Source organism: Arachis ipaensis, chromosome B10, assembly GCF_000816755.2.
Source record: "Arachis ipaensis cultivar K30076 chromosome B10, Araip1.1, whole genome shotgun sequence".
Lineage (NCBI taxonomy): Eukaryota > Viridiplantae > Streptophyta > Magnoliopsida > Fabales > Fabaceae > Arachis > Arachis ipaensis.
The window spans coordinates 28,347,177-28,360,617 of NC_029794.2; the positions used below are offsets into that span (position 1 = coordinate 28,347,177).

General features: G+C 36.2%; 1 protein-coding gene across 1 annotated transcript; it reads right to left on the bottom strand.

Moving 5' to 3' along the window:
• On the bottom strand, positions 10,978-11,830 carry LOC107620451 (pentatricopeptide repeat-containing protein At3g25210, mitochondrial-like). The gene has a single exon (XM_021113200.1). The coding sequence runs from the start codon at positions 11,670-11,672 to the stop codon at positions 11,154-11,156; it is 519 nt and encodes a 172-aa protein (XP_020968859.1). The 5' UTR covers positions 11,673-11,830; the 3' UTR covers positions 10,978-11,153.

Consider the following 13,441-nt stretch of genomic DNA (forward strand, 5'->3'; position numbering starts at 1 on the left):
ATTGAACGCTAGTAATGGCAGCAGCTGGGCGTTGAACGCCCAGGAGAGCAGCATATGGGCGCTGAACGCCCAAAACAGGCAGTGTTTGGGCGTTCAAACGCCAGGAAGGTAGGGAGGAGCCAAATTCATTTTTTCCACACGTATTTCCATTTTAATTTCAAATTTTATGTTTCAATGCATGATTTTTACATGAACATGTTAAGAACCCTGATTTCTAAAATCCTTAATTTCTAAAAATCCCTCTTTCCAAATTCAATCCAACTCTTTTCAAATCTTTTCTGAAAACAAATCTATCTTTTTCACTTTAAAATCTTTTCAACTAATCCATATCTTTTTCAAATCTCCATATTATCTTTTTCAAAATTCAGATTTATCTTTTTCAAAAATCTATCATATCTCTTCAAAATTAAACTATATCTTCTATCTTATCTTTTTCAACCCAATCTTTTTATCTTATCTTTTCCAATTTTTCGAAATCCCACCCCCCATCCCTTTAAATTTGGGTTCGGCCTCCCTCCTCCTCCATCAACAATTGCACCTAGCTCTCCTTCTATCCCTCTCCTTTCTTTTCCTTTGCTTGAGGACAAGCAAACCTCTAAGTTTGGTGTGTTTATCCGAGATCACTAAGATCATGGCTCCTAAAGGAAAATAACCCACTCCAAGAGGCAAGAAAGAGAGCGTTCCAAAAACACTTTGGAATCAAGGGAAGTTCTTATCTAAAGAACATTCAGACCATTATCTTAAAATAATGGGTCTGAGATCAGTGATCCCGGAAGTTAGATTCGATTTGAAAGAAGATGAATATCCGGAGATCCAGGAGCAAATTCGAATCAGGAACTGGGAAGTCCTAGCTAATCCTGAAACGAAAGTAGGAAGGAACATGGTCCAGGAGTTCTATGCTAATATGTGGCAGACTGACAAGCAAAAACTATCTGGAACTGCCTTCTATGAATTTCGGACCATGGTCAGAGGAAAGATTGTTCATACCACCCCTGACAAGATCAGAGAGATCTTAAAGCTACCTCAGCTAAAGGACGATCCAGACTCCTTCAACAGGAGGATGATGAGAGCAGACATTGACCTGGATAATATTCTAGAGGACATATGTATCCCTGGAGCCAGGTGGACCACCAACACAAAGGGTGTCCCAAATCAACTCAAGAGAGAGGATCTCAAACCAGTCGCCAGAGGATGGCTAGACTTCATTGGGCATTCTCTGTTGCCTACTAGCAACCGTTCTGAAGTCATAGTTAAAAGAGCAGTGATGATCCATTGCATCATGATGGGAAAGGAAGTGGAGGTTCATCAGTTGATTTCAGCTGAACTCTACAAAATTGCTAACAAAAATTCTAAAGAGGCCAGGTTGGCTTATCCAAGTATGATTTCTCTGCTCTGCAAGGATGCTGGAGTGAGGATGGGAATAACTGAGTATATCTCAATTGAGAAGCCAATCACCAAAGCATCAATGGAAAAATAACAAGCACAGGATGATCCCATCAAGAAGAGAGCACAGGAATTCCCCCCAGAGATCCCTCAATCTGAATACTGGGAGTATCTTGAGACGTCTGTTACCAAGATACGGGAAGCTATGGAGCAAATAATAAAATAACAGAAGGAACACAGTCAAATGCTGGCCTATATGTTTAAAGAACAAGAGGAGCAAGGGCGTGACTTAAGGGAATTGAAGCGCCAAAAGTCTTCTCTTGTAGGACCAAGCACCCCAAGGATTAGAGGAACCCCCATTCCCCCAGAATAAAGGTTGTTAATTTCCAATTTCTGCCTTAACTCTGTGACAGTGTCCTTATAGAAGTTTACCTTAGGAGTCATATAATAGTAATTAGTATCTATTTTGATTTTATCTCCAATTAAGCTATAGTTTATTTTTCTCATCATCAGCAAACATGAATAAAGTAGTAGATCTTTTGAATAAGAGGCAATAAAATTTCTAGTTTTAATAAGAGAAATTCTAATTAGTTACATGTGGTGGCAATGCTTTCTGTCTTCTGAATGAATGCTTGAACGGTGCATATGACTTTTGAATTTGTTGTTTAAGACTGTTAAATATGTTGGCTCTTGAAAGAATGATGAACATGGGACATGTTATTGATAATCTGAAAAATCATAAAAATAATTCTTGAAGCAAGAAAAAGCAGCAAAGACAAAGCTTGCAGAAAAAAAAAAGAAGAGAGAAAAAGCAAGTAGAAAAAGCCAATAACCATTAAAACCAAAAGGCAAGGGCAAATGAAAAGGTTCCCAAGGCTTTGAGCATCAGTGGATAGGAGGGCCTAAAGGACTAAAATCCTGGTCTAAGCGGCTAAACCAAGCTGTCCCTAACCATGTGCTTGTGGCGTGAAGGTGTCAAGTGAAAACTTGAGACTGAGCGGTTAAAGTCAAGGTTTGGAGCTACAGAACTCGAAATGGCATGCTTCTAATTGCGTTGGAAAGTAGACATCCAGGGCTTTCCATCAATATATAATAGTCCATACTTTGTACAAGGATAGACGACGTAAACTGGCGTTCAACGCCAGTTCTCTGCCCAATTCTGGCGTCCAGCGCCAGAAAAGGATCAAAAGCTGGAGTTGAACGCCCAAACTGGCACAAAAACTGGCGTTCAACTCCACAAATGGCCTCTGCATGTGGATTGCTTAAACCTCAGCCCCAGCACACACCAAGTGGGCCCCAGAAGTGGATCTCTGCATCATCCATCATAGTTTACTCATTTGTTGTAAACCTAGGCTACTAGTTTAGTATTTAAACAACTTTTAGAGACTTATTTTGGAGCTCATAACATTTTAGATCAAAACCATGTACTCTTTGACGGCATGAGTCTCTAAACTCCATTGTTGGGGGTGAGGAGCTCTGCTGTGTCTCGATGAATTAATGCAAGTATTTCTATTTTCCATTCAAACACGCTTGTTCCTATCTAAGATGTTCATTCGCGCTTAACTGTGATGAAGGTGATGATCCGTGACATCCATTATCTTCCTCAAACCATGAACGTGTGCCTGACAACCACCTCCGTTCTATACCCGATTGAATGAGTATCTCTTAGATTCCTTAATCAGAATCTCCAATGACCCAGTGCACTTGCTGGTTAGTGGTACGAGTTGTGAAAAGTGTGATTCATAATTCGTGCACCAATGAGCGGATAATTTATACACTTTTTGGCATTGTTTTTAGCTAGTTTTGAGTATGATTTAATTAGTTTTTACTATGTTTTTATTAGTTTTCAAGCAAAATTCACATTTCTGAACTTTACTATGTTTTTGTATGTTTTTCTGTGATTTCAGGTATTTTCTGGCTGAAATTGAGGGACCAGAGCAAAAATCTGATTCAGAGGCTGAAAAAGGACTGCAGATGCTGTTGGATTCTGACCTCCCTACACTCGAAATAGATTTTCTGGAGTTACAGAAACCCAATTGGCGCGCTCTCAATTGCGTTGGAAAGTAGACATCCAGGGCTTTCCAGCAATATATAATAGTCCATACTTTGCTCAAGTTTTGATGACGCAAACTGACGTTCAAACGCCAACTTCCTGCCCTATTCTGAAGCTAAACGCCAGAAACAGGTTACAAACCAGAGTTAAACGCCACAAACAAGCTGCAACCTGGCGTTTAACTCCAAGAAAAGTTTCTACACGTGAAATCTTCAATGCTCAGCTCAAGCACATACCAAGTGGGCCCCGAAAGTAGATTTCTGCACTATCTGCACTTAGTTACTCATTTTTTGTAAATCCTAGTGACTAGTTTAGTATAAAAACTACTTTTAGTGATTTATTTCACATATTTTTATCATTTTTGAGACTATATTTATATCACTTTTGATCTCTTGATCACGTTTAGGGGGCTGGCCATTTGGCCATGCCTAGACCTTCATCACTTATGTATTTTCAACGGTGGAGTTTCTACACCCCATAGATTAAAGTGTGGAGCTCTGCTGTTCTTCATGAATTAATGTAAAGTACTATTATTTTTCTATTCTATTCAAGCTTATTCTTATTCCAAGATATTCATTCACACTTCAACCTGATGAATGTGATGATCCGTGACACTCATCATCATTCTCACCTATGAACGCGTGCCTGACAACCACTTCCGTTCTATCTGCAATAGCTTGAGTGGGTATCTCTTAGCCTCCATTCTGAAAGATCGGAGTCTTTGTGGTATAGGCTAGAATTTGTGGCGGCCATTCTTGAGATCCAGAAAGTCTAAACCTTGTCTGTGGTATTCCGAGTAGGATCTGGGAAGGGATGACTGTGACGAGCTTCAAACTCGCAAGTGTTGGGCATAGTGACAGACGCAAAAGGATCAATGGATCCTATTCCAACATGATCGAGATCCGACAGATGATTAGCCGTGCGGTGACAGCGCATTTGGACCATTTTCACTGAGAGGACGGACGGTAGCCATTGACAACGGTGATCCCCCAACATAAAGCTTGCGATGGAAAGGAGTATGAATGATTGAATGAAGACAGTAGGAAAGCAGAGATTCAGAAGCAACAAGCATCTCCATACGCTTATCTGAAATTCTCACCAATGAATCACATAAGTATTTCTATCTTATTTTATATTTTATTTATATTTTAATTATCAAAACCTCATAACCATTTGAATCTGCCTGACTGAGATTTACAAGATGACCATAGCTTGCTTCAAGCCGACAATCTCCGTGGGATCGACCCTTACTCACGTAAGGTTTATTACTTGGATGACCCAGTGCACTTGCTGGTTAGTTGTGCGGAGTTGTGAAAAGGAGTTGAGATTACAATCGTGCGTACCAAGTTTTTGGCGCCGTTGAGATCATAATTTCGTGCACCATATATCACTTGTTTCCTTTTGCACATGTTCTCTAATAGAGTGAAATCTCACTTCAATGTGCTTAGTCCTAGAATGCAAAGCTGGATTTTTAGAATGTTTATAGCACTCATGTTATCACATAATAAAGGGATACTATTGACTTGCAATTTGTAATCTGCAAGTTTTGTTTTAAGCCATATCAATTGAGAACAACAAGAAGAAGCGGCTATGTATTCAGTCTCGATAGTGGATAATACAATTGTAACTTGTTTCTTGCTAGACTACACATTTAGGGACTGTCCAAGGAAGTAACAGATTCCAAACATGCTTCTTCTATCAATCCAATCACCAGCAAACTTAGCATCATAATACCGTACAACACAAAATTCATTAGATTTGGGATGCCAAAGACCAAAATCAGCAATGCCATTAATGTATCTAATGATCCTTTTTACAACTGAAAGATGTGATTCTTTAAGATGATATTAGAATCTAGAAAAAACTCCAACACTTTGAATAATATCCGGTCTAGAGGATGTTAGATACATAAGAGAACCGATCATTTTTCTATACCTTGTTTCATCCCTGTCTTTTCTTTTTTCACCCTTCTCAAGTTTAAAGTTTGAATGCATTGGAATATTCATTGGTTTAGAATTTTCTAAACCAAATTTATTCACCAATTCTTTGGTATATTTACCTTGGTGCACAAAAATTTTACTAGAAGTTTGTTTGATTTAGAGTCCTAAGAAGAATGTGAGTTCTCCCATCATATTCATATCAAACTCATTAGTCATTAAGTTTCAAAAATCAGCACACAAGGCTTCATTAGCCGATCCAAACACAATGTCATCCACATAAACTTGAATAAGAATGAAGTTATCATTAGATTCTTTGATAAAAAGAGTTGTATTCATAGTACCCCCTTTGAAAATTATTTTTCAATAAAAAAAGAGCTAAATCTTTCATACCAAGCTCATGGAGCTTGTCTCAAACCATAAAGTGCTTTAGAGAGTTTAAAAACATGGTTTGAAAAATATTTGTTTTTAAAACCGAGAGATTGTGCTGCGTATACTTCTCTATCAATAAATCCATTCAAAAAGCCACAATTAACATCCATTTGGAAAAGCTTAAATCCTTTGTGGGCTGTGTATGCAAGCAATAATCTTATTGCTTCCAACCTTGCAATCGGAGCAAATGACTCATCAAAGTCAATGCCTTCTTCTTAGTCATATCCTTGAGCTACTAGTTTAGCTTTGTTTCTAACAACATTACCATCCTCACCCAATTTATTTCGAAAGATCCATTTAGTACCTGTTACTTTCTTACCATTCGGATTTAGCACCAATGTCTAAACCTTATTCTTCTCAAATTGGACCAATTCTTCCTCCATCACCTTGACCCATGAAGGATCATCAATGGCTTCCTTCACACTTTGAGGTTCCACTTGAGATATGAGAGCAAGATCATTGAATTCCATTCTTCTTCTACTTGATGATCTTTTGATAACTCCTTAAGATGGATCTCTAATTATAAATTCTTGTGGAAGAATTTTCATTCTCTAGGTTTAGGTGTTGCAAGAGCAGATCTGGTATTGGTTGGCTCAATGATGATGTGATTTCCAGAACTGTCAGCATTGGTAAGAGACAAAATAAAATTGTCTCCTGCATTTTGTTCTGCAAAGTCTGTTACATTATTTTCCAGCGAGGGGTTAGATCTGGCTTCACTTTGGGTTCTACTTGAATTTTGTTCAGTCTCATTTCTTACATTATTTTTCTTAATAACACTTAAAATGATGTTAGATTCACAAAAGGTAATATGGATGGACTCTTCAATGATTCTATGTTCCTTGAGGTAAACTCTATAAGTTTTACTAGTGGTTGAATATCTAGCAAAAGTAACCTCATATGATTTAGGATCAAATTTCTCAGGATGATCTTTTATATTTAACACAAAATATTTACATCAAAAAATATGAAAATATTTAAGGTTTGGAGGAATTCATTTCCAAAGCTCATAGGGGATTTTCTTCAAGACTTTTCAAATGATGGTTCGGTTTAAAATATAACAAGTAGAGTTCACTTCTTTAACCCAAAGAAATTTTGAAATTTTATTTTCACAAAGTATTGCCTTAGCTATTTTTTGAAGGCTTCTATTTCTCCTCTCAACAATGTTATTTTGTTGAGGTGTTCTAGGACATGAGAAATTGTGAGAAACACCAAATTCATCACAAAAAATTTCCAAATCTTGGTTTTCAAATTCCTTTCTATGATCACTTCTTATGAAAATAATTTTTTAAATCTTTTTCATTTTGAATCTTTTTGCAAAGAACGGAAAAAATTGAAAAAGCATCATTTTTATAAGCTAAAAAAAGAATCAATCCAAATATTGTAGAATCATCAACTACCACCAAATCATAATGTTTATCACCTAGACTTTGAGTCCTAGTAAGACCAAAAAGATCAATATGTAGTACTTCCAATGGTCTTTTAGTTGAGATGTCATCCTTGGATTTAAAATAACTTTTAGTTTATTTACCCGATTCACAAGCATCACAAGTGATATCTTTGTCAAATTTGATTTTAGGAAGACCTCTAACCAAATTCTTTTTCACAAGCTTAAAAATTTAAAACATGCTTGCATGTCTCAATTTCTTATGTCATAACCATTTTTCAGATTCAATGGAAGTAAAACAAACTATATTTTGTTCTTTTAGTTCCTTCAAGATGAGGCCATACACATTATTACATCTCTTAGAAACAAATAAAGTTTTACTCGAATTTTCACAAACAACTAAGCATTCTAACTTTTTGAAAATAACCAAATAACCTAAATCACATAGTTGGCTAATGCTTAGAAGATTATGTTTCAGTCCATCAACCAAAAGCACATCATTAATGAAGGTAGAAAAACTCTTACCAACCTTACCTACGGCCATCACTAAAAGTCACAAAGCCTCCATCGTACTTGTTGAGTTTGATGAAGAAAGTAGACTTTCCGGTCATGTGCCTAGAGCATCCACTATCCAAGTACCACATGTCTTTCTTCTTCTTGGATGCTAGGCAAATCTGCATAATACTCTTAAGTGACCTTAGATATCCAAATCATTTTGGATCCTTTAATGGTAAACCTTCTTTGTTGCTCAAGAGCATTATATTTGTTAATCACTTTTTAGACTTTATTACTAATCTTTCTTTTAAAGATGCAGCGTTGAATTGGTAAATGACCAAACCGGTTGCATGTATGACAAAAATTTTTGCTTGCTGATTTTTCAAAGTGATTTGAGGTTTGAAAGCTTTTGTTTTTAGATGTTGAGGCTTTATTTTCAAAACATGATTTTTCAAAAAAAATTTAGAATTATCATGATATCCCAAGCCTGTCCTTTCAAAAAGAAGTTTTTGACTAGCTAATAATTTTTCTAAGTTTTTAGAACTTTAGACAAATTTAGCTATGTCTTAATTTAAACCCTTAATCACTTTATGAAACTTTTTATTTTCCTCAATATAGTTCAAGAAGGCAGTGATAGAATGCTTTTATTAAGACATTTAATTTCATATTTAAGTCGTTTATTTTTTCAACAAGATCAAATAATTTAATTTTTCTTTGAGGTAAGCATTTTCAACCTTCAAAATATAGTTTTCATATTCAAGTTCATGGCATTGATTCAAAAAATTTCTAATTTTCTCAGTGAGATCATCAATCATTTGATGGAGTTCACCATTAGTGAGTTCAAAATATATTACCGTATTGTCTTGATTGTGATTGGCCATTAAGCATACTTGAGAGTTATGGTCTGATTCTTCATCCTGTTCAGAGTCGTTTTTCATATCTTTCCATGAAGCCACGAGTACCTTCTTCTTGTCCTCTCGAGTCTTGTCTTTTCTTTTGAGCTTGGGACAATCATATTTGAAATGTTTAACTTTTTTGCAGTTATGGCAGTTGACTCTGCTGATGTCTTTCTTTGGTTCCTTTGAGCTGCCTCCTCTGCTTCTTTCTTTTTACCTCATCGACCTTTTAAGTTTTTTAGCAAAAAATACAATCTCGTTATCTGATAAACAGTCACTGGAATCATCTTCCACTGATTCAACATAAGACTTAAGAGCCACTCCTTATTTTTTTTTGTCATTTTTCATGTGAGTGGTTTCGTAAGCTAGTAATTTTCCTCTCAGATCATCATAGGTCATTTGGCTCAGGTTACTGCTTTCAGAGATAATAGTAGCCTTGCTTTCTCACTTTTTGGTTAGGCTTCTCAAGGCTTTTCTCACTAGCACTTATTCGAAATGAGTAATTCGCATAGCATCCAAGCTATTTATGATGATAGAGAATCTCTCCTTCATAGTAAACATTTCATATTCCTTGCTTAGCATGTCAATCCTTGTTTCTTTTACTTGCTTGGTGCCCCTCATGTGTAACTTGGAGTTTATCCCAATTTTTTTTTGTTTTGCATCTAGATACCTCCGGTATTCCTCAAAACTGATGGCATAGTTCAGCATGTTGACAGCCTTGGCATTGAATTTCACTTTTTTTTTGTCGTCATCATTCTATTCTGCTTCTTCTTTAGGAGTCACAACTCCTTCAATGCTTATTTTGGTTAGAATTTGAGGACCATTCATGATTATCGTCCACAGGTTGTAATTCACATGCTGCACAAAGATCTTCATTCTTTCTTTTCAGTAGCTCTAATTTTTCATTGAAAAATAGAGGTTTGTTGTTGGATTTCCCTTCTGTCAAAGTGTATGCCATCGTATTGTCCTTCGAATGTGATCTTTGTCTTTAGCCCTAACTTCTTTTACTTCCTTCTTCTTTGATTGAAATTGGTAACTCATTTTTTGTACTTTGATTTAGTCCTAATCAGAGCTTCTCCTTTTTCTTGCTTTACTTCTGTGATTTCATGTGGGTGATGTAAAAAAGATAAGAGAGAGAAGAGAGAATTTGGTTCGGTGGTGTGTGATTTGATTCTGATACAATTTGAGTTTCATTGCTTAGTTAGCCACCAATTCAAGTGAATGGGCTTGGATCACCAATTGGGCTTATAAAAATAGTGTGAATTAAATTCAGCCACTTACATGTGTATGTGGACCTGAGAGTATGATTTATGTTCAGCTACTCATTTTCTTGGAGCTTATGGATCTGAACTATTGTTAGGCTTTGTTTGCTTGTTATTGGGCCAGTTTGATTAGTTTAATTTTCTGGATAATTAACAAACTAATCACACACATAATTAGATTTTTAACTCAATTATAATGTTTAGTCATCATTAATAATATGTTGTTAGTTTTTCAAACTCAACAGGTATTTTAGGATAAAGTTATCAGTGTAGATTAGATATGCTATTTTAAAATAATATTGTCATGATACCATTTCTAAAAGCTTAAATTGATATAAAGAAATAATATAAATTGTTATATTCCTAACACTTCTCTTCAAGTAAGAATCTCTTTTGAGCTTGTTTGATTTGTTGCATAGGCTTTTTTTCTTTTTTATTTACTTTATTCTTTTTTTTTTGGATTCACCAAAAGTCGAATTCTAAAGCTTTATTTATTTATTTGTCTTATGTTATTTTTTTTCTACTTTGGGATTTATTAAAAATCAAACTCTAGACTTTTCGAATATAAACTTCTAATATCATATTATGATATCATTTCTTTTAAAAATTTAAGTTGATAGAAGGAGACAACACGAATGATTATATCTCTAACAAATATAAATAGATTAGATAAGACTAATCTTCAGTAGGTTTAATTAAACACTACATCCATAATCTCTCAATAAATTAAATAAAAGATAAATAAAAAAGATTTGGATTTTAATATGATATAACCAATTTCGAACGGTGATGATATACCGATGTCTATATATAATAACTAAATAAATTAAAAGATAAGTGATAATTAAGCATCATTATAAAGAAATTTTGTAACAAAATATATTAAGCTAATTTTGATTTTATTGATACATAATTTTATGACAACAATGCGCTACAGATGGACACTAGCTAAAATCAACCAAGCCACTTATATAGGAGTACGAAATGATTCTAGATGCACATGCATAATCTAAATTAAATACGAATAAAAATGTAAAAATATAGTGATAGTTAATTTTTGTTGCTGTTTATGAAAATTTTTATTATTCTGCTTCTTAGAATATATTTATGATATAATTTTATTATGTGTTTACTCTTTTAACTAATACTATTTTAACATCAATAAAAAATATCATAAAATCTACAGGAATAATATTCACTCAAAAATAAATTTATTCTTTCTTGATACCACACCAAGTTCTACTACTCCCTATAACAACTGAATTCGGCAACTTATGCTTATCGAGACTAAAGGAACAGCAAGCACAGAATCTACTCCCCTTCCCTGCAAATATAGTGCAATTCTCTCAACAAAGCCTTATACATCTTTTCATTCATGTTAACATTCCTCTTCCTGCACTCATCAAGCAGATCAAAAGCCTCATTGGCTCTCCCTTTGGGACACAATCCCTCCAGAACAGTCTTATAAGTCAAGTGGTCAGGAAACTTAGAGTTCTCCAACATATCAAACAGAACCTCGATGGCATCCTCAAACCTCCGATTCATGGAAAGACTGTAAATGATTACAACATAAGTACCCGCACTTGGCACAAAACTCTTACCCCTCATTTCCTGCAAGAACTTAAATCCCTGATTCACCCTACCCTTCTCACACAAACCTTTTGCAATATATCCATAACTATAAGCATTCGGCTCACAGCCATACAAGCCCATTTTGCGAAAAACCTTAATGGCTTCATCAAGCTCCAAACACTTGGAATAAGCTTTAATTATCATGTTGAGGACAAAAGTATCAGGAATAACACCATTGGCCTTCATTTGCTTAGTCATGGACCTCACATAATGCAAGTAAACATAACAAACATTGAGCTTATTGAACCTTCTAAGAAGTGAATTGAACAAAAGGGAATATATTTCGAGAGTGGGTTTGGAATCCTTTTACTTGAGGATCTTCTTATAGACGTCAAAGGCGAGGCTGAAAAGGAACTTGCGGCTGCAGCAGAACTGGATGACGGCATTGTAGAGCTTGACAGAGGGGTCGCAGGCACTGTAACACCCTACCATACAGAGACTTATGCTTAAGTCATAATTCAGAGATGGCAAGGTATTACGACCTCTAAAACAAAAATTTAGTACGTATAGTAGTATGAATGATTGATTATAACTAGGAGCCTTGTAGAAAAAAGGGGTAAACAAAAACCGCAACTCGAAAGCGCAACACTCCGATCACTAACACAACGAGCAAAGGATAAGCTAACGCAAGATCATATATATAAAGAGTGTCAAAAACGGGAATATCAAGACTCAAAATCCGGCTGCGAAGATAACCGGTCCGAGCATAATAATATATACATATAATAAAATAAGGAAACCCCAAAGGAAACCCAAAGGAGTCCACGCGTACGCGCACTCCATGTGCACGCGTGGATGGCGCTTTCTCGAAGAACGGCGCGTACGCACCAAGTGCGCCTACGCGCGAGGGGTCATTCTGCTAAAATTTCAGCGTGTTTTGGTGTTGTGTGAGGAGAGAGAGTGCTGAAAACTAGGATTTTGGTTTAGTTATGTTGGGCCAAGGGCACACTTTGGGTCCGGTTGGTCCGGTTTGGCCCGTTCGGTCCAATCTTGGTCCGATTTCTATAAAATTGGTACCGAAATTCTCGTCTCAATTTCCTCTATCACATTTAGCCATAAAAATAACATTTTTGGCTTTCTAGAATAAATTCTCATTTATGGGTTAATTAACCATTAATTAACCGGGTCTTACATTCTACCCACCTAATTGGGAATTTCGCCCACAAAATTCAAATTCAATTACCTGAGAATAAGTGCGGATAATCCATTCGTATCTCCGACTCAAGTTCCCAAGTGTGTTCTTCAACACCGCAGGTAACACTAACACAGGTGCAGTGGTCAACTTTTTCTTCAATGTCTGAAAGCTCTCCTCGCACTCAGGAGTCCAAACAAACGGAGTGTCTTTGCGAGTTAACTTTGTCAACGGCAAAGCTAATTGCGAAAAGCCTTTGATGAACCTTCGATAATAGCCAGCTAAACCGAGAAAACTCCTTATCTCAGTTACTGTGGTTGGTTGCTTCCATTCCATCACAGCCTCCACCTTAGTTGGATCTACGGCTATTCCCATCTTACTCACCACGTGACCCAAAAACTTCACCTCACTCTTCCAGAACTCACACTTAGACAGTTTCGCATAGAGTTTCTTCTCCTTTAAAATCTGCAACACGGTCCGTAAGTGTTCCGCATGCTCTTCTTCAGTCTTGGAGTAAATTAGTATATCGTCAATGAAGACAACCATGAATTTATCCAGAAACGGACGGAACACTCTATTCATGTAATCCATGAATACTGCAGGAGCGTTCGTCAACCCAAAGGACATTATAGTGTACTCGTAATGACCATAACGAGTCCTGAAAGCGGTCTTAGGGATATCCTCACCCCTCACCCTTATCTGGTGATAACCGGATCGCAAATCGATCTTGGAGAAAACCCCAGCTCCTTGTAACTGATCCATGAGATCATCAATTCTCGGCAATGGGTACTTATTCTTTATGGTGACCTTGTTCAGCTGCCTGTAATCCACACAG

What these genes read in the sequence shown, in the direction of transcription:
- LOC107620451 (XM_021113200.1), bottom strand. Translation starts at nt 11,672, where the DNA reads ATGACTAAGCAAATGAAGGCCAATGGTGTTATTCCTGATACTTTTGTC.